The 25,777-nt window shown below is 36.2% G+C and overlaps 1 protein-coding gene across 1 annotated transcript; it reads right to left on the bottom strand.

The window, feature by feature from the left end:
- Nucleotides 1-20: 20 nt before the first annotated feature.
- Nucleotides 21-23,318, bottom strand: LOC101302123 (DNA-directed RNA polymerase III subunit RPC2-like). Its single transcript, XM_004308617.1, has 38 exons — nt 23,257-23,318; nt 23,066-23,174; nt 22,853-22,974; nt 21,842-21,934; nt 21,279-21,351; nt 21,092-21,182; nt 20,952-21,004; nt 20,656-20,720; nt 20,468-20,573; nt 20,253-20,363; nt 17,038-17,097; nt 16,254-16,292; nt 15,715-15,765; nt 15,520-15,618; nt 14,226-14,285; nt 14,023-14,115; nt 11,881-11,982; nt 11,511-11,621; nt 11,280-11,396; nt 10,346-10,462; nt 10,051-10,131; nt 8,838-8,942; nt 8,680-8,760; nt 8,454-8,585; nt 8,319-8,363; nt 7,564-7,638; nt 7,345-7,484; nt 7,011-7,101; nt 6,218-6,336; nt 6,000-6,135; nt 5,793-5,923; nt 4,196-4,321; nt 4,054-4,109; nt 3,909-3,979; nt 2,762-2,846; nt 2,580-2,683; nt 1,125-1,253; nt 21-565 (listed from the first exon to the last, which is right to left on the bottom strand). Exons 1-38 carry the CDS (start codon nt 23,316-23,318, stop codon nt 515-517), a joined length of 3,492 nt encoding a protein of 1,163 aa, XP_004308665.1. The 3' UTR covers nt 21-514.
- Between the last annotated feature and the right edge of the window lie 2,459 nt (nt 23,319-25,777).

Consider the following 25,777-nt stretch of genomic DNA (forward strand, 5'->3'; position numbering starts at 1 on the left):
TTTTTTTTTTTTTTTTTTATCCAGTAAATTATAACTGTGTAAGTCGAACTTACAACCTCTCACTTACTAAATGAGAGACAATGTCACTAGACCAAATGATACTGGACGATTTATACTTTTTTAATATATTTTTTAATTTTTTTTTATCAAATGCACAATAATGTGCTACAATACTATGATTCGAACTCATGATCTCTCACTTACAAGACCATAGTTACCCACAAGACCAAATTGATCTGAATCCTTTGAAAACTCATTTACAGTAGTGTATCCAAAAAAAAAAAACTCATTTACAGTACCAGCAATACCAATCTAAAAATATACCCGCAGACACTCGTTTTTCCAGACATCTCTCTAATAAACTAGAAAATGGAAGGGGTCATCCGAGTAACATGGGTTGACTTTGTATACCTTTTGACTACGACATTGGAACATGCTTACCAGATATCAATCTGAAATGGTTCGTGGAAAACCATGAAAATAAAACCTTCACTTTTCAGATTCATAGACGCACTCAAGCCTCAGCTAGTTTTAAGCGGGGGACAATGTTCATCGACTGGAGTTCCTGGAAGCCGCATTAAACAATTCAAATATTTGCTAACTGAGCATAGATCAGTGACATCTCAAGCAACTTTAGAGAAACTAAAAACGGGAAGAAAAAAAAATAAATAAAGAAGCAATATTTCAATGATATGCCTACATTTGCATAACATCTGTCCACCATGGACATGAATATAAGCTCCAGCAATGTAGAGTGTACTTCTGTGATGTTTGAACTGTAATAGCTTTGATAAGAGCATCTCTATCTATATCGAGTGCACAAGTTATTCACTCAACAAGTTACCTTGGGTTTCTATGATTTTCACAATCCGGTAATTACATTAAGGGCATAACAACCACAACTGATGAAACCAATAATTACGATGTAGGACAACTTCACCCATTCTCTCTTTTAAAAAAACATCTTTAACCCTATAACAACTGATAGAGCATAACGAAGTGCTCTTCGAAATGTAAAACCAGAGTTTATCAGATAATATCATCTGTTCAATAACTGTGCTAGATTTTAAAAAATCACATTTCTGAAAAAGAGGTAAAAATTAATAATTATTGTCAAGTATTACCTGGATCAAGAGCTTGCAAGCATAGGGAAGCTTCATGGTAGAAATATTATCCCCATTTTTGCATGAAGAACAAATTCCAGCTTTCATCTTGTGGTTGTAATAACCTAACAAACCACACACTCTGCAGACCTGTGAAAAAGGTTAATATTAGATACCTTGTGTATAATTGACACCCTGTATTTGAAAAACCCTCAGAAAGTCAGATCAGTTTGTTTTATGGAAGGCATACAATAAATTAGTCTATGACCACTTTCTAAGTAGGGCATTGTTCTTCTTTAATAAGCTTCCCACACTTGATCCCCTCCTTTTGCGAAACATCCCACTTTGGTAAATGGCATTATCCCACTTCCAGCCATATTTGCTTTTATTAGCAACACCCCAATCCATGTCTTCACCAACAGTTTACCTACTCGTAACCACTACTCTCACCAAATACCATACAATCAACTTCTCTTTTTTTGAGTGCCCCTATAATGGCCGAAGGCAACCAATCATCATAAATTCTAATTATCTTCACTTTGGATTTTGAACAAACAGATAGGAGGAGAGTAAGCTTCTGAACAGCTTGCATAAGAGTCAATCTACCTCCTTTGACTAGCAATGTCTTTACCTTCTCTACCTTGAATTCTAAAGATTTAGTGCTAGTGTTATCCATCAGGAGAAGACCCAAATACATTCTATGTCAAGATACATATTCTAATGCTTCTCTAGTGCCGGTGAGTCTTTTTATTTTTTTATTTTTTATTTATTTATTTTTTTTTTTGAGGAGTCAGTGAGTCTGTTGGTATAGACAGGTCCACCTCATTTGCCTCAAACAGAAAGTATATGAATCTCTTTATTAAAGAATAATCTCTTGAATAAAGAATAATACCGAATTACTTGTAACAATACTTATATTTGGTTATGCCCGAATATGAGTATCGTCACAAGTAAAATTAGAGCCATCCAATATTTTTTAACTGTACCCAGATTATCTATCATCTACAGCAGCCAATGTTAAATGATTTTATTCAGCGTGTGTAGACTATAGTAATCATTATTCGATCTTTACTCTTTATGACACACAGAGATCCCCCAAATCTGCTTTCCAAAACTGATTTTGAACTGGGGGACACCTGTTGCACACTACCTTTAGGAGGTTGTAAACTCTACCAAAGAGCTATGTAAAACAATTTGGAGTTTGAATGCCCTACTTTAGGCATGGGTGTTATTACTAAACCCCCATTATTTTAGTAGGTGGTATCAATTAACCAATACTCTGGTCTATAACAAAAGTATTGAACCTTGTTCAAAATGTTCAAATCCTAAATCTCCACTAGTGGGTGAACAGTATTATATTAGTACAAGGGTTCAATACATGAGATAAAGCAAGTATGGAATGCTTCATAAAACGGCTTATAAATGTCACAAAAATATCTGGAATATTGGACAAGAAATCACAAACATTGGCGATACCTGAACTTCGAAAGGATCACTAGAGATCATTAGGCGCTCATATAGCAACATACTAGCACCATAAGCAATCAGGCAATCACGCTCCATTTCTCCTACTCGTAGTCCTGGTAGTTGAAAACATTAGATGAAAGAGAACCGCTTGATGTGAAATTGACTGAACATAACAAAGATGCCATTCTAACCTCCGTTACGAGCTTTTCCCTCAGTAGGTTGTCTAGTTAGACTGACTCTGGGACCACTACCACGTGCATGCATTTTATCTAGGACCTGAATAATTTCATACACAATATTGAAGGACATGATCCAAACAAGCTTTATATATGTATCTGCATAATGCAATACCAGCCTAGCAATTTAAATAAAGTAGATAATGAAATAATAAGTTAATTAGGAAAGCCATGGATGAAATGGAGACAAGCAAGTAATTAATTTTTATTTTTTATTTTAAAAAAACCTGAAAAAAATAACAATATATTGGAGATAACCAGCAAAGACCTAATAGACAAATACTGTAGAGCATTAAGCGAAAGGTTACACCTATAGGTTAAGTTAACCCTACAGGAAAACCATGTAAATTGTTGAGCGAAAGGTTACACCTATAGATTTGAATATATCTTACATCTAGACATACACATTCAAGGAAAGTAAATATATACATAATATTCTACAGGCTGCAGTGGCGGATGTCAGGTCTACAGAGAGAGAACAAATTTCCGTTCCATAACTGGAATATTAGTATGCCAAATTCCTCAGCCACTAGGAACAGTAAGATAGGGGATATAGAACAAGAAATCAGAATGCTCACCCAGGCTTCACACCCAATTAGGCTTCACACCAACACTCCCATGTCAGAGGACTCTCACAATGTTATTCACCCTTATTTATCTTAAACATATAGCCCCCATTAGCTAGCATTTTGAGACTCAATTAATACTAAGACTCATTTATGAACCAGAAGCATAGCAGACGTAATATAGGAAAACTCCTAAACTAAAACTTAGTACTTGAAGAGAAACCAAACTCAACTCAGTTCTAGAACAAACTGATAAATCTTCCCCACAGTTGCAGTAATTAACCTGATAACTAATCCAACCATTTGGATAAAAGAGAATAAGGTGTTCTCCTTTTCCATTTCTTCTGCTCAAAAACCTTAAGTTTGACCATGATACCCTTTACAGTTCATGTGATGACTTATGAGGCCCAGTTGTAGTTTACTGGCTGATTCTTAAACTCAGATCAAAGGGATAACACTGAACTTGAACCCAGAATTTTACAATCATACATGCAAGTGACATGAAAAAAAATAGAGACTAAATATTTAAATCTCACCATGTGTTTTAATTTCTGGTAGTAAATTGGTCCCATGAAAATATATGCTTGCAATGGGCAACCAGTGATTCCTGGAGGGTATTAACATACATCAGCATAATTTCAATGATATGTGACCATTAAGTAAACTTTAAAAGTGAGAAACCTGAGCAAATGTAGTCTTTGCCGTCGTAGCTAAATCCCATCCTCACAAGGGTTTCACTATCACAAAAGCAAAGAATGATTCTAAACATGCATTTGAAAAGAAATCATAGAAGAAAATGTCAAATCACATATTCTTGAAGTACCTTATAGCCTCAACCTTGTCCGCATGACCACTTGGTTCACCAAAGGCACTACCATAATGGAACCTACCACATGAAACTCCTGCTTTACCCCCAAGAAGCTCAATCATCTTGCCAACAGTCATTCGGCTGATAATAGTGATAACCGGAAAAAAAAAAAAAGTATACCAGTTAATCACACACATATGAAGCTTTTAGTGATGTCAACAATGCATCATACTTCAAAATTGCATTTTGGAACACCTGGGAGTTCAATCATCTAATATAAGAGATAAGGATGTAGCATTTGGAATTAGAAAACTTTAGTGACTCCTGTAAATAAATCTGAGAAAAAACTCCAAAATCTTCCTTTACATGTGCTGAAATCCTAAACAACCCATCAACTGACCCTAGTGTTTCCCGAGACTTATGACCTATATAAACTCGGGTATAATAACCTGGGTTGCAGTTTCTTCAAACCTTCTATTACTCGTCTCTTTATTCTTTATGAACTTTATCTCACCTTTTTACAGGAACGCCAACCCGTCATTTTCTTTTTCTTTATTATATTTTTTTTTATTTTTTTATTTTTTAGTTCAATTCTAATAGAGGAGATAATACAGTGCATATGATAATATTCCACTGAAGCCCATGAAAGGAAATAACTGCAGGTTCGCGAAAGAGCTTTTGGTTGGAATCTATCATTAGAAAGGAATATCTCAAGGTTGTTTAGATTATGAAGTTTCCGTAAATCATCCATAAAGTATGGCTCCGCCAAATATCTTCACAACCTTGGAATCCCCACAAAAAGAAACCTTTGCGAAACTAAAAGCTTCACATATAAAAATACATGTAACAGAGCAAGCATACAAACTAGAACAAGATAGATTAAATCCAAGGCATATTAGTGTTAGTGTGCTGCACAGTGCAGTGTTCCTATCTATAAGAATGGCCACAGAAGTAAAACCCTTGAACTCAGAAGTGACTGAACAGGACACAACAAAACACACGTAACAGAGCAAGCAGAAGAACAAGAACAAGACAAAGATTAAATCCAGAAAAAAGGAAAAAGTGCTGGAGAATCAGAAAAAAGCTCCCGACAATTAAATAACCACCAGTTTACTAGAGAAGTTCCATGAGAATTCAATGTCCTCCCAGCATCAGTAACAGGAAAGACAGCTATCCCACTATTCCATCAATTAACACCCTCCGAAACCCAAATCCCAACTACAGAGGAAAAGATCTGACAAAACAAACACTTCAAAGTATTGTTGAGTTATGGTTACTGGATAACATAAAAGATTATGGAAACAAAACTCAGTTGTTCCCCAGAAAATATCCTACCATAATCTTACTGTATCCCCCTTGGCCAAAGCTATGTAAAATCTCCAAGAAGGAATACCAGTATTCTGCTGAATCCATCAGCAATGAGAGAAATTAAAAATAGGGACAGTGGATCCCCCTACTCCCTTCTCACTTCGTAATTGGATACAGTAACCAGTTTACCAATCTTTGGAGAAAAGTACAATGTTCAGTTTCATTTTCTTCACTTAGTAATTTGCACAAGATGGATAAAACAATGAGATTTATCATAAGAACTGTTAACAGAGGAAAGAGTAACCTTGGAAATCCATGAGGGTTCATGATTAAATCAGGGCAAATGCCACGTTCAGAAAATGGGAAATCTTCCTGCTGGACAATTGTACCACAAACACCTTTCTGCCCATGCCTACTACTGAACTTGTCACCAACCTACATGAATGAAATAATATTTCAGGAGATCCTTATAATTAACTGCATACATACAAATTGACAATGATTCTCTTACCTCCGGTCTACGAGTATGGCGAATCAATAATTTAACACACAAATTATTATGTTTGTCAGAAAACAGAGCTACTTTATCCACCACACAAGACTCCCCATCAGGTCCTTTATATCTTTGAAAGGTAGATCTATAGTCACTGCATAAGGAAATGGGTGTTATTATATTAAGCCAACAGGGGCCTAGTTCGAATATGCAGAAGAATAAAGCAAATAGCAAACCTATCCTTTAATCCCGATCTAATAGCCCCCCTTGTGACTATAGGGACCTGCTTCTTTACGTAAATGTCATTTGCTGTAATAATTTCCCCAGGAGCAGCAATACCATCATCATCGAGGACCTACAGAAGGAGCAGGAACGGAAAAATATAAAGACCTGAAGTTTACGAGGGGCATATAACAATACCACCTGAACTCACTCATGCAAACAATAACCAAGACAGCCCTAAAACATTAGGAACTGAAATTGAATAAGCTCCAAGCACTTTTTAAGCCTAAATTCTTGGGAAAAGCTGGAAAAGTCCTACAGCACAGAAGTGCACCATAGTGAAGAAAAAAAAGTTCAAAACTCCGGAATGGTTGCAATACATAGGAATATTTCAGATTTTTGGAACACCAGTGTAAATAGTCACTAGTGACTGCGAACAACTTAATGACTGAAGTTACTAGAACTCAATAAATGATTCAAGTCACCTAAATCAATAAATAAATGATTGACATCAACACCCACTAACTAAAAATTTATGACTATGAACCACCTAATCGAAACCAGAAGCCATCTGCCATGCATCATTAGTCGCATCACTTACCCATTGCAATTTACCACTTTAATTAGAAAGACTGACAAAATGTGGGACAATATATTTAAACTGGTATTTGAAAGGGTAGAGATGCAAGGCCAAATGAAATTTTTGCGTTCAAAATGTGCACTTGAAATGCATAACAGAGATATGATTATTGGCAACCGCCCCTTGTGCACTGTCCAAGTAAGGGGAGGAAAGATGACTTGGATTACCCGCATCTTTCCAGAATCAACTTCATCTTTATTTGGCTTGATTATTCTGTCCTGAGTGTTATTGCTATAATTTTGATTGGCGACAACAAACCTGGTCAGAAAACAACTTCAGTTAGCAGATGAATATGTAATAGTTGAGCAACTAATAGGGCGGTGAAATGTTGTGATACTGATAGATGCAGTAAGACATGAAATAAGATCACCATTGACAATGAAGTTCCCTAAACCCTAAATATGTAATAGTTGAGCAACCAATAGAGAAGCAAAAATCTGTGTTATTGATATATGCATTAGAACATGAAAAAATATCAATAACAACAATGATGTTCCATACTTTTTCATTAGAATACACCGGCCAAAACCACGATCAAGAGATGACTTGTTCATGACTATTGCATCCTCTATGTCATAGCCACTATAACTCATCACAGCAACAGTTGCATTCTGCCCAGCTCCGAGTTTATCAAAGCCCACCTGAAAGGAAAGTGATCAATATATATAATATATATACAGCCCAAAGCAGCACCCACATACAAAACTAGAGCATACCAACCAGCTCAATGGTCTTTGTTGTCAATAATGGTCGTTGAGGATACACCAGTAGGTAGAGCAAGTCAATCCGACGTAGCTACAGACAAAAAAAGAAAGGAAATTATGGTTGTACCATTAGCATGCTAGAAGATAGATAGCTTAACATAAGAGTTCCATCAACAGATAATCTGAGTAGCAACATAGAGAAAAGTAAATACAGTAAGTATATTTTATACGAAACAATTTGACAAAAGATGTATATCATTATTCTATGAGAAACAGAATATCGTTGACAAAAGATAAATACGTACAGAGAAAAATAACACACTTAATACGAACAGAGAAAAATAACACACTTAATATATTAGCTAAAACACCAACCACAACAGAGAAACAAGAAGCACAAATACAACGAAATAATGACTCACATACTCCAATCGGAGAGAAGCATAAAACTAAAATTTTCCTAACAACCAAATAAACTGGAGCCCTGATGTGCCCAGAAGAGATCTATCTTATCCTCCTCAGATTCTAGAAAACTTGTGCTCTTGTGGTGTTTTTAATGTTTCTCTTTTTCGTCTAACAAAAGGAAAAGGAAGAAAAGAAGAAGGAAAAACACTTAAACACAAGCACAACCAGCGTCCAGCATCTACCTTAAGTCGAGTAAAAGATAGAATGACAACAAAAAGTGCTCTTTCTAAAAGATTTTTAAGAGAGGACACACAAAGCCAAAACATGTGGGAGTAAGATGTCGATTGGTATCGAATAAACACTTGCCTGATTATATGCAATATTCCCCATTGCTTGCTTCCCCATTGCGCACTATAATAAACAAATAATTATGTGAGATGATGTAACATGATATTTGACTAAACCAAACAGCAAGAGCATCTTAGATAAAGGGAAGAAAACCTGGTAAGTATTTCTAGGCGACTGATTGTGGTGAGGATACGGAATTAGCCCAGCGATAACACCTAAGATGGTGAAAGGCTCTATTTCTATATGAGTTGTTTCTGTTGTTGCCTCATCTTCATATAGAGCAATCTACAAATATTTTAATCAGGACACTTGAGTATTCGTCTTTGATGTACATCATTCCAATATCAGAACTTTTAGAAGTTATCAGGCAGCAACTAACCAAAGCATTATTCTGCTCGTTAACATCAAGATACTCGATCAACCCATCACTTAAAAAGTCATCAAAAGTACGCACCCCCGCCTTAAAAAGAAAATAAGGAAAATATCAGCTACAGTAGCATTTGTTTCTGCAGGAAGGTAGAAAAACTGTATACTTACATTCAGCTCCTGCATATGATATTCTTTGACTCTTGAAATGCCCTTGTCAGCAATAACCAGTGGCCGACAAACTCGACCACCATCAGAAGCAATATAAACACAATGCTGAGATAATTCACCAAGATCAGGTATACAATAACAGGTTAGGGAGAAAACAGAAGAAACATAGACCAGACAAAAATGCAACTGACAATTAAAACATTTGGCTCTATCATGATAAAAATAGATCAAACAGAAAAAAAAAAGTACATGATATTTATTACAAATAATATAAATATATGCATTTCCAGTGCAGGGTAGTTTTACCCTTCTCCACAAAGCCAAAAAATGACAAAGTAACAGTTAAATCAATTTACTCTGTATCTATAGATAAAATTAACTAAAATAATAAATCATGTATAACCATTTTTTTAAATCGTACAATTAGATAGTTATATGCATTGCGCTGCAGAAGGTTTTGATACCTACAGATTACTCGTTAAACAAAACAAAATGATAATAATTTATGTATATTGTAAGATGCTCTCAGAGTCTCCTCAACCTCCAATGAAGTGCTTCGCTGTAAGAGACTGACATTCAGGCCAACTTAGTAGGAGTATATGGTTATAAAATAGCAGGGCCAATAGGTTTGGAATGTCGCAAATTTGGCAACATGTGCCAATCGTGATGTAACAAATGAGCCACCTAGTTATGAATACCTCAAAATTGAGGAATGTACTTCAGTTATCAAAACCTCTGCCATGGACCTCCGTCCATATTGTTTTATTGTATCATTCTCTTGTTGAATAAAACATATAATTATTTATAGAGATAATAAATGTCTAGATATATTTATATATAGAATAGAAAAAGAGACTGGAGAGCTAAATTGTTGGTTAGCCCTTGTTCTTGATGCTTTTTTCTCTTTGGTGTTACTCTTTCTGCTGACTTTGCAATTAGCTAATCGACCATATGATAGCACCAAAAGATTCTATTGTTGTGAAACAGACTTTGTGTTTCTCACAAAACAAACTTAAATAACATGATTGATTGATAAATGTGAGTTGTGCAAGTGACATAATTCCAATCGTAAACCCTAAACCCACTAAAGATGATTGAGAACGCCAATGTCTGAACAAAATATATTTTGGGTGATTAATCCACATGTATCACTCTACAGCTAAAAAAGAATTACAAGAGAGGGAAACCACAATTTGGCAGTTGCATAACTTACCTGCTTCTCATTGACAAACACACTAACAAACTCTCCAATCTTCCCAGCTCTACGCAACTTTCTCATTGCAGTGGCCAAACGCTGAAATTGAAGCAAAACGATGACTATTAAAGACCTATCACCATGTAGCACCACCGTGCCAACAGAAATCATTTAGCTCAATTTGTACGGTTGGAGTTTATCCACAACCTTTTGTTGAGCCCATCAAAGCAGGTCCTTTTCATTTATTAGGAAACTGCTGTGAAGGGACTAGTTTTGTATAGGGATCTATATTTCTATCGAACAAAGTTATTACCTGTGGCTTCCTGTGTTTTCCAAGGATGTCTCCATTGAATAAAACAAGAAAAGAATTTGGTGAGTGAAGCTCCTCTGCTGATAGTGTTTCCAGATCTTCAACACCCAAGCATTTGCACTATTGCAGCAGAAATCAAGTAACGAAAAATATAAGACTGACCTTGAAATGGGGAAAATAAAATAATAAAATATTGCTGATAGAAAGATATCCATGCATGATGTATGTCCAGCTTTTGATCTTCTGTAACTAGGTATCATAAAAAGAAACTGAAGAGAGAGCTTTATTGAGAATGTCCATAACTGGATACTCTTGTATGATGGAACTATTGAAGAAAACAAAAGAAACTTCAAAACTAGGGGAACTTTAGAAAACACATTTCCAGCAAATAAACAGAGTTAAATAGGTTGTATGTAATAGGCAACACAGTGTTGTCCACATGTACACCAATTTAATGTCTGATGCAGGATAAAGTTCTCTAACAATTTATATAAGATAGGAAACAGATTAAGCGAGAATACATATGAAAAAATTAAACTAATGAAAACAGAAAATTCTTACATATGAAAATCCAAAAAATGACATGCTTTTCAGAATTAGCTCAAGTGAATAGAGTGCACACAACTATCAGACATAAGGGATTCCATTTTCTCCACCATAACATAAACACATACAAATCCACAAGCTAATGGACTTATTGAATATGCCATCGTATATCTCCTCATTATATAATATTAAGTAATAAGATGAGCTGCTATGCTTTTAGTCATAGCTGCTCTTTTTTCTTTTTAAGCGGACTCCTTGTCCGCCTCCTTGTTCTTTGCTTTTTGTTTCAATAAAAAGCTGTTTCTTTTGAAAAAAAACAGAAAAAAAAGTAACAAGTAAAAAGAAAATTACAACTTCATACATACATTGCATTTTGTGATGAGGAGCATACCAGAGATATTAAAGGGCCCTCTTCTTCATCAGTTGTCACATGGGCCATCAGGGCTAAGTTTTTTACCAGTCCACATGCTTCACCTTCTGGAGTGTCACAAGGGCAAAGCATGCCCCACTTCATCAAAAATCATGTAGCATAAGTTAAAGAATTTGAGTACAATGATTTATTTTATAGCCATTATGCAAGGCTAACAAACATTTCAAAGAAGTGCACAGACATCGCCCTTACCTGGCTAGGTTGCAAGGCTCGAGGTCCACTCACTTTCCGTGACTTCTCAAACTGTGGTTTTGTTCTGGTCATTTGGCCTAGAGAACCAATGAAAGATAACCTAGCTAGCACCTGTATTGAGAGGATCTTCAATCAGTCCACTCAAATTGAGAGAGCCCTCGAACCATTTATTGAGGGCAGACCATATGGTAACAATTCGATATATTTTTGGTGTAAGAAACAAGCATTTTTCAGAGGAAAGAGCAGAACGGAAGATGGACAAGAAGGGCAACTGAGGCAAAACCTAAAGTCCGATTACAAACTAATATAATACATGTATATCCAAAGATGGTCGATTTAGAGAGGCAGAGAGAGAATGTGGAGAGCAAACCTGTGTCATCCCTGTCCTGTGCATTTTGAACCGTTTGAGATCAAAGTTTCCAGTAGAAAGGGTTCTTTCAAGGCCTAGTGAAATTTGATCTTTGCGGATGTACTGCAGCACGAAAAAACAAATGAAATTTGGGAAACTATTGTTTCATTATGTCAGACAGCCTAAATCGATTCTATTGATTTCTTATTGTATAAAATTTTACAATTACTTTCAAGCCTCCAGTTGTAGAAAAAAAAATTAATTTGATTTTACTACATAAAGAACCCTATATCACAACATAAATTGAGAGGGAAAGTAGTTGTCTGATAAAGATTGGAAGAGCTGGATAGCATAAATTTGCATCTGGAAATACATAAACTGCAACCAAACCAAGGAGCAGATAAGAGTCTGGCAGCTCCTAGATTGGAAGGATCAGAACTATTCAAATTTCAAAGGTTAGAGATCGTAATTTATGGTTTTAAACAGAGAGAGAGAGAGAGAGAGAGAGATTATCTCTAATAAGACCATTTGGGCATAATTTTTTATATTGTTCTCATATAGTTGTACCAAACATTGAGACCAGGTACGAAACTAGATAAAGTAAGGCTCCGTTTGGGATTGAGTTTTTGGGTTAAATCCTGCTTTTTCTCAACCATTTATGATTGATAGCCAGTTTGGTAAGCATGTCAAATATGCTTCCTTTTAACAATTCCGGCGGGAAACCGCAAAAATCAAAAGCAGCGGAGGACCTGCTTTTTCATATCAGTGTTTTCTGAACGTGAATCGAATAGCCTGCGCCTTGATGAAATTCCAGAAACATTTCCACTGAATTCCAAAACCCCTCAGAATTTTCAGTTCTCTTCTTCTGGGTTGTTTACGTGATCTTATTTCTTTTTTGAACTCCTCACCCCCTTGCCTTCAGGGCTCCCTCTTCACAATTATTTAGTCCTCTGATAGATTAGCTGTTAGGAATGGTGGAACACAATTGGGTTTGCATATGGTTGCATACTTGCATATTAATAATCAATTTGCTCAAGTTCATCATTGCCTTGTTTCTTCAAATCTAGGTTTTTTTGCCAATTTATTTCTTAAAATTTATCACGAATTTGTGAAATCTTTCTTGTTTTTGTTCACTCCAGTCCTCACAGGCCTAATAAAGTAGTCATCACAAATTCTTTTGGTCTGGTTTTCCATTGAAGTACAAGAGAGGGTTTACACAGAATAGGTTTTTCACTTTCCGGAATTGCGGTTCACCCATGATGTTCACCCATGATTGGGGTCAAAAGATCGATGTCTATTTCTGAAATTTTATATTCCTAACATAAAGTTTACCAAACACTATTGCAGTACTTATTTTTACCTTAGTACTTATAAATATATGATTTACCAAACACCAAACCGACGTTTTTGGTAGCTGATTATTTCTACAACTGAGTTATTTTAAAGTTGATTATACATACCTCAATACCAAACTAAGCCTAAGTTACAGAAGTCAAAATATACTACTAGCCTACTCTCAATTCCAGAAGAAGACTTACATGATTCTCTGACAATCATCTAACCTCCCTGACATGATTCTCTGACAATCATCTAAACCCTAAACATGATTCTCTGACAATCATCTAACCTCCCTGCCATCCCACAGTTTTTCTCAACGCACCACATCTCCCTAGAGTCAAACCCCTCTTTTTCCTACCAAAGAAGAACTTGTAACGTTCTCTCAATATAGCAACAAATGATTATGCATACCCCAAAACACTTGCATCCCTTAAGCATTTTTATTCACAAGGATGACAGTGAAGCAGCAGGTGATCCAAATGGTTACACATGATCCACCTTGGGGAAGAGAGGCACCTAGTTGGCTGTCTCCTCTAAGACAAGTCACCAGCTTCCCCTTCCCTAAGCTATAAATCCACCCTAAGAAACTTTCTAGATTGATAACCAAGTTCTTCTCCTTTTGTTACCAAAGTCTGATAGTTTACTTCAAACTCTTTCCTCCAACTGCTCCACCTCCTACCCCTTTATTGATAAAAGACATAAAGTACTTTGACTAAAGTTTCTTCCACTTATTCAGGGAAATTTAATCTACTTCACAATGAATCAACGTGATGCCTAATAAACAATGGATATTATGCAGACATATAAAGTAATTTCAGAGCATACCTGAGCCAAGTCAAAACGACTAGACCTGCTAGGCTTTGTTAATATATTGTCTACAGTCTTCCTAACTTCAGAGATCATTGTCTTGAACAGATCCTAAAAAGCAATAATGGAGGAAGAACAAAAAGAATTAGCAATTTTAAAAACCAACAACAATGAGGGGAGAATCCCATGGTGTAGGAAAGTAAATGGAGAGCATAAAATACCTCAAACAGAAGAGAAATAGACTGCCCAGATAGCTCAAGCCGCTTGTTCCCAACGTAATCCTAAAAATCATAGGAAAGAAAATCACGTTCTGGAACCCTCCAAGCACAGTTAAACATAACAATCAACAGGCACACCACATAAGTTTGGTAGAATTGATCTCCATTGTCTCATAGGACAAGTATGATCAAAAAAGACGTGTTTTTATCACCCCTCAAGGATGCCTTGGTGTTTCAAAGCAGATGGTAAGGAATAAAGAACTCAATTAGATATTTCTCAAGAAGTTGGCACAGACCAATATTTTTCATAGGGAATACAAAAAATTATGTATATAAGTTTACACACACAAACGGTAGGCCCAAGACCAGGTGAGCATATATATGCTCTCTTTTTTCTCATTATGGAAAGAAAGAGACATCATTACTCTCACCTCGCTACAAACTGTGAACAAATCCACAAAGTAAAATAAACCGAAATCAATAAATAAATAAAATTAACCAAATAATAAAAATAATAAACAAAAATTTTGTTACTCTCAAAACAAAACTACAAACTCAGAAGAGAACAACTAGCTAACTGCTCTCTTCCCATTATACAATACGGAGTACAGACTTGGACAACTACCCGCCAGAGTAGACAAAATAGGAATTGGCAGAACCATAAATTCTGCAGAAAGCAAAAGCCAAGGAGATGTCCAAAAGCTAATTTTACCAGATCTCCTTCACACCATCCACCAGAAATTCGTCAAAGATTCTCTAATTTTCCCAAGGAGCTGTCCACTGACCAGAACCCAGAAACTGCAAGTGTTTAACAACCCCACATAATTCTAGCTTTTTTCCATTTCCAGAACACCGTACGATGAAATAAGGAGGGAAAAGCGGTCCTCAAGACACCAACCACCAAAAATAATATACTCCCCATGGAAGTTAGTAAGAAAAAGAAGATAGAAGCATGCTATCATCACACCTCCACCTTGACACAATATGCACCAACTAGGAGAAAGGCAAAATAGGGGCTTGTTTTTCTTTAAACACAAAAAAATTTCACATTTATTAAGCTGTCTGAATAACCCTTTTCCCAGCACTGGTTTAGAAACAGACAGATTAATGAACAACATAAAAGAGTTTTCTGCATAACTTATATGAAAAAATAAAATAAAAGATACTGTTGATAGCCTGGATTACTTGAAATTCAGTAAGGACTCGAATTTCCTCCTTTCTAAATTCGCAATATACAATGAGCAAATTAGTCTACTTATGAAAAGGAACAGAAGACGATTTGGAACGCAATAACTACCTTGTCATCCATTGTATCCTTGTTTAAAATTGCATCCATTATCCGCCTCAACATGACAGCCACATATATGCATTTTGGACGGAAATTGGACCGGCGTACCTAAGGAAGCAAAAATAATCCAAAATTATGATAATGGAGAGCAGATGCATGATAAAAGTATCTTAATTCAGAGAGAGAGAGAGAGAGAGAGCTTACTGGAACATTAGCAATAAATATATCTCGAAGAACTGCCATGACTTTACTGTCCTATAAGAATATGAAAGGATGTTTCAGTAAAGAAACTAAAGAAATAGTTTCTATCCTTGTTGGCATATTTTCAAGATAAGAAAGGATCATTTATACAAAGAGGATCTAAAGAGGACGTCCGCACAGCCCTTAAAGTGCAGACGTCCCTCCGTACGGCTCTGACGACAGCGTGCCTCCACCCCAGCGGCCTCCAACAGCGTCTCCGATCACTTTCCCTCCCCGGCGAGTCCATTAAATTCCAGTTTTCCGGCGAGATCACCCAAAACTTCAAACAAAATCGATCTCGCTTGAAAACTGGAATTCGGCGGACTCGCTAGGGAGGAAAAGTGATCGGGGACGCTGCTGGAGGCCGCTGGGGTGGAGGCGCCGCGTTGTCGGAGCCGTATGGTGAACGGAGGCACGTCCGCACTTTAAGGGTGTGCGGACGTCTGCCTCTGATCCCGACTGTATATATATATATATATCTCAAAAGCATAGGGAGGGAGTACCTTATCAGATGACGCACTATCAAACATGGACCTCTTCACCTGCAACAACAAGAACCAAGTAAATTGCTTAATTAAGCAATTGATTCCCATTTTATAGAGTGAAGTGTACTGTAGTTAAAAAAAGAAAAACTCTAATCCAAAGCTCCTCCAGACCTTCGCCTTTGAAATTTCGAAACTTCTTTTATTTCTTTCCATCCAAATCACCCAAATGAACATTAGCCTTCTCATATTTCCCAAAACCAGTACTCATTGCAAATTAGAGAAATACTCCCTGATAGGATTTCTCAACCCACCATCTAACCTCTTCAACAAATGAAAAGCAACTTCATGATCTACACTCTCCTATGAGTTCTCTGTTTATGGTTTTAATCTATTAAATTCATTCCCAAAAGGCTGACACCTGCCTTGTATGACTAAATAACATATTAGTAATATTTGAAACCTACAATGGGGTGGAGAGGGAAGACCTGTGGGAGAGAGTCAAGTTCTGCACATCATTTTGCGCTTACACTTCTAAAGAATTTAAAGATTGTAGTCTTTCCTCCATTATTCTTAACTGGGAAGCAGCTGTAGTATAATCATATAAAATACCTTTAAGCACTCCTATAAAAAACAGGAAGTTTACTCTTAACTGAGATTTCTCCTAAAATACCTTTAGTTTACAATGTCCATTGCTGTTTTACTATCATATAAAATACCTTTAAGCACTCTTATTCTCGTAGTCTCCATCAAGATTCATAATAAGAAAATAATTGAGAAAAAAAAAAATACAAGAGTACCAGACCTTTGGTTCAAGATACAGCAATGCTTGCTCTTTTGTATATATACCTTCCTTTGCACATTCCTGAAATTAAAGCAACATCCTCAGCAGGTAAGAATACAACAGCAAAGGTCACCAGATAAGTAATTGAAGGGGCATGTAGTGCTAGTCTGTGGTCCGAGAAACAATGACATTAAATATTATGATTTGAGCAGCTTTTGCTGCGCAATTTGGCTTTTGGTAGGAGCAGAAAAACATTTTTGTTTCCAATAGTTGTTTTGATTGGAGAATAGCTTGTATGTTCCGTTTTCTTATTCAGAAGAAATACCAATTTTTCTTGGAAAAAATAATATGTTTTTCTTTTGGCTTCTTTGCAATGGTATTTTGGAGCTTAGTGGATTTTTTCATGTTAACTCCTGCTCCAAAGTTAGTAATGTTTATTCCTCTCAAAAGCAAAGTTAAAAAACAAAAAATCTTTTTTTTTAAAAAAAAAATAGCTTTTATCAAAGAAATTGTTAAAAGAAAATTTTGTGTTTCATAATTCTCAATAAAGAAAAGAAAAGAAAGAAAGACAGTTAATTCCTCTCAACATTTTTTTTTGTTTTTTCCTCCAAAAGCAAAATAAAATAAAAAATAAAAGTGACACAAAGCGGGACAAGCGAAACCAAAACATTTTGCTGGCCCAAATGTAGACATAACAATTGAGAGACACAATGATATCAGCTATGAAAGTAGAAGAAAACAACAAATGCTTTAAGCATTCACAAGACACAAGTTTACTAATTTACAATACATGTTTGTTTAAACAGATGGCATGGTACTTATAGTCTAGGTATTTCAAGGTGCAGAATATGAAACCATTCCCTGCTAACTGGGTTTTGTTGACAAGAAATGTTATTTACATTAAAGATGAGAGAAAATGAGAGACGTTAAGATGCACTTTTTGATAACTGAGGTAGAGGTATTATGCCAAAATGCTTGTCTGCACATTTGTACTAGATTTAAATAAAATAAAACGTAAATTATGTTTTTTATTAACAGAACAGAAAGCCAGTGGAAGACTTTACAATTCCTTGGAAATTTTAACAACTGAACTTTGATCTTAAAAGTACAAAGCTAGGACCCAGAGGACAGCACCATAGTTATAATTTCTATTTTTTTAGGAGAATAAAAGACAATTAAAACTATGGTGAAGTGGCCAAGAAGTCAGAAATTTTAATGGAGGAATATAAGAAAACAATAATCAAGTACCAATTGCATCTTTTTTATGGAACATCCAAGTTAAACAATGAGTCCACAGAATTAATAGCAATTAAGCCAGTTATAGAACAGATAAGTATCTCAACTGACGACAAAACAAAGCTAAACAGATAACCCCGAAGTATAACTCATCTCCAATCACAAACGATAAATTCTTTGAACTCTCCACAAAGAGAAGGCCAAGAGACGTCCACAACCCAGGCCTCTCCCAAAGTTCATCCTACTTTGCACCACTAGACTCCAATGATTCTTTTATTTCATTGCCTCCAGATCACCCAAATAACAGCTAACACCCCGCACTCCCCAAAGGGCTTTGTTATCTTTCCTCATTGGTGTGAATTCTGATGGAATACTCTGAAGGATTTGGAGATTGGGATTTAGATCAGCTAACACCCTGCAACTTCACTGCCCTCTTATTTCTTTTTCTTCAAATGGTCACCAGCCTTTCACTTCACAAATTGGACTAATAATGGCCTTCTGTTCACTTCTTTGCTTGAATAAAAGGTTTTGTAAAAACTTATTTCTCTATCGAAGATTCTTCTTCAACAACAATGCCACTGTTCAGTTTTTCTATTTTTATAAAAATAAAAATAAAATTTCTTCAACCTTCCACTAATTTATGGAAAAACTTTTTGGTGTTACCCTTCTTTTGCCCATTTAGGCAAAGTTATTTGCCTCCAAAACATCTCTATCTGTGAATTCCAATTGACCAAGATATTGCACTTTGCAATCTAAACGAATATCCGTTAGAAATATGTCCACTGTTCCCAAAACTTACTTTTCTCCCAACTTCCTCAGCTTCCCGCAGGAAAATTCACCATTTCCATTTTCCCATATACGCTTACAATGCGACCACTAGAAAACCCCATAATGTTTTAGCATTATTTGCACTGCCTAAAAGATTAAAGCACTGTCTCATGAATTAGATACAGTCATTGGGCAACACCCAACAAACACTACTCTTAAATTAAGACTACCATAGCTTCAAGCAAAAGGCCAGATAAGAAATAATTATCCATTCTCCCCCAATCTCTTACATCAAATACACAAATGTTGGGAGAAATAGGACACTTTGGTCTTTGGAGTAAAGCACAATCACAGATACCATGGTTCAATTGATCATACTTGTGGAGGAAACTACGATTAATTAAGCTACTGAAAAAATCCTGCTAAGGTAGTATACGGCGTCATGTCGAACTTAAAGAAAAAGAAAGGTAGTACAATGTTAACTTGTTAAGGTCTTTTAAATCTGTGTTCACTTCGGATTTTCTTGTTTCTTTCCGACACCAAACCTATTAATAAAGGATAAACATAGTACACCGGAGAGGAAATAATCACCGGTTTACCGCTGAGGTACCCAGTGTTCCTTTAGATTCATCAATTTTTTTTCGTAATAGAACTTGGTTTATCATAATAAAGAGAAACAGAAAGAAAAAAAAATAATTACCACAGTCAAAAGGTGGCTGGAAACGAAATATCCTGTTTTGAAGCCTAAGACTAAGCCCAATCCTTTTGGCCCTAAGGAAAGTCTCCATGGTACTTTAAGAGTCTTGCCAGGATAATTTTCAGTTTATTGAAAATAATTATGAGTGTTTTTAAGAATCTATTAAAATCTGAGTACTCAAGGGTCTTGAGTGTGTCTTTATGTCCATTTAAGTCTCTACTTAAGTCTTATTATTGATAGTTTAATAGTTTTATGGTGTTCTACGAGTCTAAGAGTTGTGTTTGAAGCCTATTTATATGGCTATCTATTGTAAACCCAAATCCGATTGGAATGAATTGAAATTTTATCTTATTGAAGGCATGGCCTTGATTTCTCTCCCCTAACCTCCCTCGTTCTATTTCTCCCTTCTACTGCTAAGAAGCCTCTGTTTCTTCTAAAACCATTCTGTTTTTTTAATCTCTCGGCATCCTCCAGCCCACCCTATTCATTCACTTACAACTGTTGCTCTCTGCTACATCACAGTATCAGTATTTACCTCAATAGATGGCATGAGCAGGGCACCATATCGAGGATCTCTTCCAACCATCTGTACAACTTCTTGATCACTAGTCATTCCCATAGCCTTCATGACCACCATAATAGGAATCTACACAAAATTTAATTAATTTAAAAAAGAATATTGAGATTGACAGTTCCAGGATACAGGAGTAAAAAATTAATCCTTTCAAATAAAATGTTTGACATGAAGACCTTTTTGGAAAATTGATTAAGCTCCAGATAGATCTTCTGTTTTTCCATCTGAATTATGGTCTTGCTTTTTATTGTCTCTGAGCTGCTTGTAACGGAAGCATTTACGCTGAAAAAGAACGAATTCAGACATGAATACATTAGACTAATAGATTTTGACACAATATTCCAACCAAGAAAGAACCACTCACTTTCCCTTCTTATCCATGTCAATGATAATCCTGTTTTTGGAAAGTTGTTCTTGTATCAAAAGTACCTGGAAGGGATTGGGCATGTCATCATATGGTCATAACTTAAACCAACTGGGAGAGAGAGAGAGAGAGAGAGAGAGAGAGAGTATGAAAATTTGAATTCATTTTAGCTCAATGAAGTGTTCTTCTTTGACTGCGAATAATCGCCAGAAAACAAAAGGAGTTCATTAATCTCAATTTTTTCATTAACTCTCGATTAAATGTTTTGACAGCAATAGATTATGCCAGGATATTACCTTCTCATTTCCCTTGATGATAAAATACCCTCCAGGATCAAGTGGGCACTCACCTACAGATATTTGTATTCATGTTAACAGAGATCAAAAAACCATGAACATGGAAAATGAGGGGGGAGGGGGGGGGGTTCTGGACAAACCAAGTGTTGCAAGTTCGGATTCAGTTTTTCCATATAAAGTGCAGCAGCAACTCCGTAACATAATAGGCAGTCTTCCAATTTCAATACCTTTCTGCATATTAAAGACAACAAATTAAAAAATAAAATCTCTATAATATATCCAAACACACTGCCACACATATCTCTCCCATAAAAGCTTATAAAATACCCTGGTCGCTATCATCTTTTGATCATGACTTCCTTCAACGTACTCTACATCAACTCTTATTGGAGCAGAATACCTACACAATTCAGAAAAATAAATAAAAAAATAAAACACAATTCCTCTCATTAAAAAGTGTAACTCCTACACTTTAAATTAGATCAGATAATAATATAAACAATTGCAATCTGAAATTTAAGAAATCCAATATCATGGATCAAAACACAAAACATACAACAAGGATTTCACAACTTAGCCTAAACCAAACATGACTGCCAATAATGCATGAATCCTAATCTCTAACATCAACATCTTACTCATCAAAGCTTTCTATACGTCTATATCACAAGTGAAATGCCAGATCACTGATACACCAAAGGTATATCCGTACATGCAATACAAGCAAAACACAAGGGAGAACAATAATAAAGAAAATGCATGAAATTTCAGAGCAATAAGACCTATAATCCTAATTTTAATACGTCGGGCAAACCAAAAGAACAACCTCACAAATTGTACCACAGTAATTAGGGAAGTAAAATGAGATTATAATATACAATATATCTTACGTCATATCAGATAAACGACATGTATGGGGAGCAATTTCAGTAGTGACACCATCAGTCGTCAATGAGGGTCTATCAATATAGACATTATTAAACCTGCACAAAAAGACTAGTGTATATGAAAACTGCCTTCCTATCAAAACAATATAAAAAACCTGTAAAGACATTAATAGACAATATTTTAACTTGCTGGACATTCAGCAGATTATACGTCAACAGTGAATCTTTTTTCCTCTTACGATACTGTAGTTAAACAAGAATTCAAGCAGAATGACACTACTCAGGGTGTTAATCCTCTCTTTATTTAGTGTTGACTGTTGAGGAAGGGAATACAGATATGGTTCTTGTGGACGATCTTTCCTGTCTGCACATGTTTCCATGACTTCATAAACTTTCCAACGATCATACCTCATTGTGCATTACATATCTCACGACCAACTGCAATGTATAGCGCACACACTGTCTAAACCCAAGCCCCATTGAAACTCCGGTTTGGGGTTGTATCCAGAAGGACTCAGTACTATTGATAGTCTGCCACCAAGCTAATTTATTGTAATTGTTAGGTCTCTTTTCTGATGTGGGACTTTCTATTCCATATCTATGGCTCATAACACAGACACACATGTGACATGTCTAGGGGTTCCCTGTTTCCATTACACCGTCGTTTTTAATTCGTAGGAATTCAAATTATTTGGGGGTCAGGAGCTTTCTTCTCTACGTGAGAATATGCCCTGACAAACCTTATGATAATTCTGAATACAACATGTTGGAAGGATCAGAAAGCTGGGGATGGTCAATCACTAAATAATTTAGAAAACGTAGTCCCGGTCATATCTACGCAGAGGAGACAAGATTTGAGTGTTTAGAAAGTCTAAAGTGATCAAAAATGAAACTTCTGCATTTCATCCAGACTATTTCACTCGCTAAAACCAAGCTGAATCTCGCAACCGAATTATAATTTCTAGCAAATGTGAACCAGGAAATCAGAAGTAGAGTAACAACAGTAGTGAAAACCTGAGCCAAATGCTTGGATCGACACCAGACACTATCCGGTCATTGGCACGCACAATTTTCTTGATTCCAGTATTGACAAAGTAATTAAACGAGTCCAAATGCTGCTTTACCAACCCTCTCACCTATACAAAATAGATAAATTAAAAAAAAATTAACAAAGGAAATCAGTAATAAACTATCACAAGAACATAGAAATGACATGGCTATTCGAACCTTGAGAAACTCAGGGATGAGGGCAAATTTGTCCTTGGCGGATTTGATTGGGGCGGCGAGGAGTTCCTTATCAATGTCCATGTGATGAACTTGCTTGGGTTTACGAAACCTACAAGATAGATAGAGAATGAAAGTTTGAAACCTTGAAACACCGAGAAAAATGAAACTTATTGAGAGGAAAGAAAACAGACCCTTGCTGCTGCTTCTTTCTGTTGTTAGGAGAATTGGGCAAGGAATCTTGAGGTACGCCCATGGCGATCAAGCTTTGTCTGCGACGGATGAGAGAGAGAGAGAAGGGGAGGGGAACATCTAGGGGTTTATCAACTTAAAAACCTCCCTCTTCCGCCTCTAAAACCCTGTGCTTTTTCTTTGGTTACAAACGGGACAGAAGAGGCCCAATCAAAGAGGTTTGTCTTTTATACAAATTTACATTTGAAAATGTGGTCTACTCACATGCAAGGCATACAATGGCACTTGATGGGTAAATTGTCACTTTATTAAATTCTTGAGTTTGTATTATTTTTTTTTTTAAGTCGTCAAACATATTATATAAATGCCCAAAGACAAATAGAAGCCCAAATAAAGTCATGGGTAGGCCATAAACAAGTCACTCAGAGTTAGATTCATAAAGAATCAAGACAAGAAAAAGACATTAAACTACACAAAATAAAACCTGCAACATAAAAAGCCCAAGCAGCCCAATACATCCAAACCCTAAAAAAACTTTTTCTTCAACTCTAACTCGCAGCCATCATGGAGGACTCGTCGTCAGAGCTTTGACGAAAGTCGAGAGCATGGATAGAGAACCACGGTGGTCTGCAGAGGTGAGGATACGGCCGGAGCCGCCATACATTCTCCAGTTGACCGATTACTTGAAGATCTTGTATAGAGGAACACCCACAACCAAACCAAAAAATATTTCAGCCAAATGAACTCAAATCTGTAGAGGTGGTTGCAGAAGAAAACTAAATCCTCCATGACATGGCAAGGTAGGATAGAAGAAGGAGCTTTGTTCGCGGTTTGAAGATCTTGGGGAACAAGGGAAGACAAAAGTTTGCAACTCATCTTGAGCACAGATCTGTAAGTATATCGTAGAGTTTTAGATCTAGTTGACCGATTACTAGAAGATCTTGTATAGAGGAACACCCACAACCAAACCAAAAAATATCTCAGCCAAATGAACTCAAATCTGTAGAGGTGGTTGCAAAAGAAAACTAAATCCTCCATGACATGGCAAGGTAGGATAGAAGAAGGAGCTTTGTTTGCGGTTTGAAGATCTTGGGGAACAAGGGAAGACAAAAGTTTGCAACTCATCTTGAGCACAGATCTGTAAGTATATCGTAGAGTTTTAGATCTAAGAGATAAAAATAGATTTGATCCAAAATTAGAGGCAAAACGAAGAGAAAATCACCACTTAAGGTGAGGAATCACCACAAGGATGAGGAATCACCACATGGGTGAGGGAGATCTGAGAAGAAGAAAGAAGGCTGGAAGATGAAGAGGCTGGAATTGTAGAGGCTCTCTAACGAAATAGTATTTTTCTCATTTTGAGTGGGACTTGAGTCCCAAGTTCTAACATGTTAGATCCGCGCCCCAGCTGACCACCTCTTTCCATCTCAATTTGTGCCTACCAAGGTAGGTGAACCACGAATCGTGATTCACTTGAGTTTGTATGGTATGCAAATTTGTGTACTAAAATTTTGTCAAGTAAAGAAACAAAGTAACAAATACAAACTAAATGTTTGAGCAGAGACTCTCCTAGCTTTGGTAGCTGCAGCAAACCACTCTATGCTCTCTTTTTTTATTGGCTTTTATAAGAGCAAATATTTTTAGGTGGGTTTGACTCATTTTCAACCGAGGTTGATACACTGTTTCTGAAACTAATAGTAGGTTTTGGTCCTCAATGGTGGAAGTTGACACTTGTTATTGGGGGGACTATATTTTACCCTAAAAATCTCTTAATGAACCAACAAACCAATAACATTCTACCATTTTTCAAAATGATTGTGGGGACATGGCCATCTCTTGCCTCCATGTAGTTTCATTAGTGTTGGTTCTCTATTTGACTATAAAATCGAGATCAATTTGAGGGTTAACTAGGGTGAGGCTGCATTGTGCTACGCTCAACTTAGGCCGAAAGCGGACGTTAACAGAGGGGCAACTCGGTCATTTTAAGTGACACATACAACAAGCGGACCGAGGCTAGTAGAAAATTCTTTCACAATCCATGTTGATCAAATATTTATTTAAATATATCAATAAAGGTCCAGACATAGCTCGAATTTTGATATATGAAGAGAAACATGATGAAATTCAAAATTACCTTAATTGTCGATATCTAATGCCCCATGAGTCTGTATGGAGACTGTTTGAATATTCAATTCATTCTAGATATCCTGCAGTTCAACATTTAGTTGTTCATTTATCTTCAGAACAAAATATTACTTTTAAAGAAACATATACAGTTGAATCTTTAATAAGCTATCGAGCAAATCAACGCACTACATTACTGGTTGTTTTATGGCAAACAAAGAATCCGACGAAACAAAAGAATTGACTTACCTTAAATTTCCTACAAAATTTGTTTGGAACCAACAAATTAAATAGAGAATGGACAAGGAGGAAACGTTATGAAACTATTGGTAGAATGACTTATATTAGTCTTATGCAAATTGAGAGATATTATTTACAGATGTTGTTAAATGTTCAAAA

The sequence above is a fragment of the Fragaria vesca genome, linkage group LG7, assembly GCF_000184155.1.
Source record: "Fragaria vesca subsp. vesca linkage group LG7, FraVesHawaii_1.0, whole genome shotgun sequence".
Classification (NCBI taxonomy): domain Eukaryota; kingdom Viridiplantae; phylum Streptophyta; class Magnoliopsida; order Rosales; family Rosaceae; genus Fragaria; species Fragaria vesca.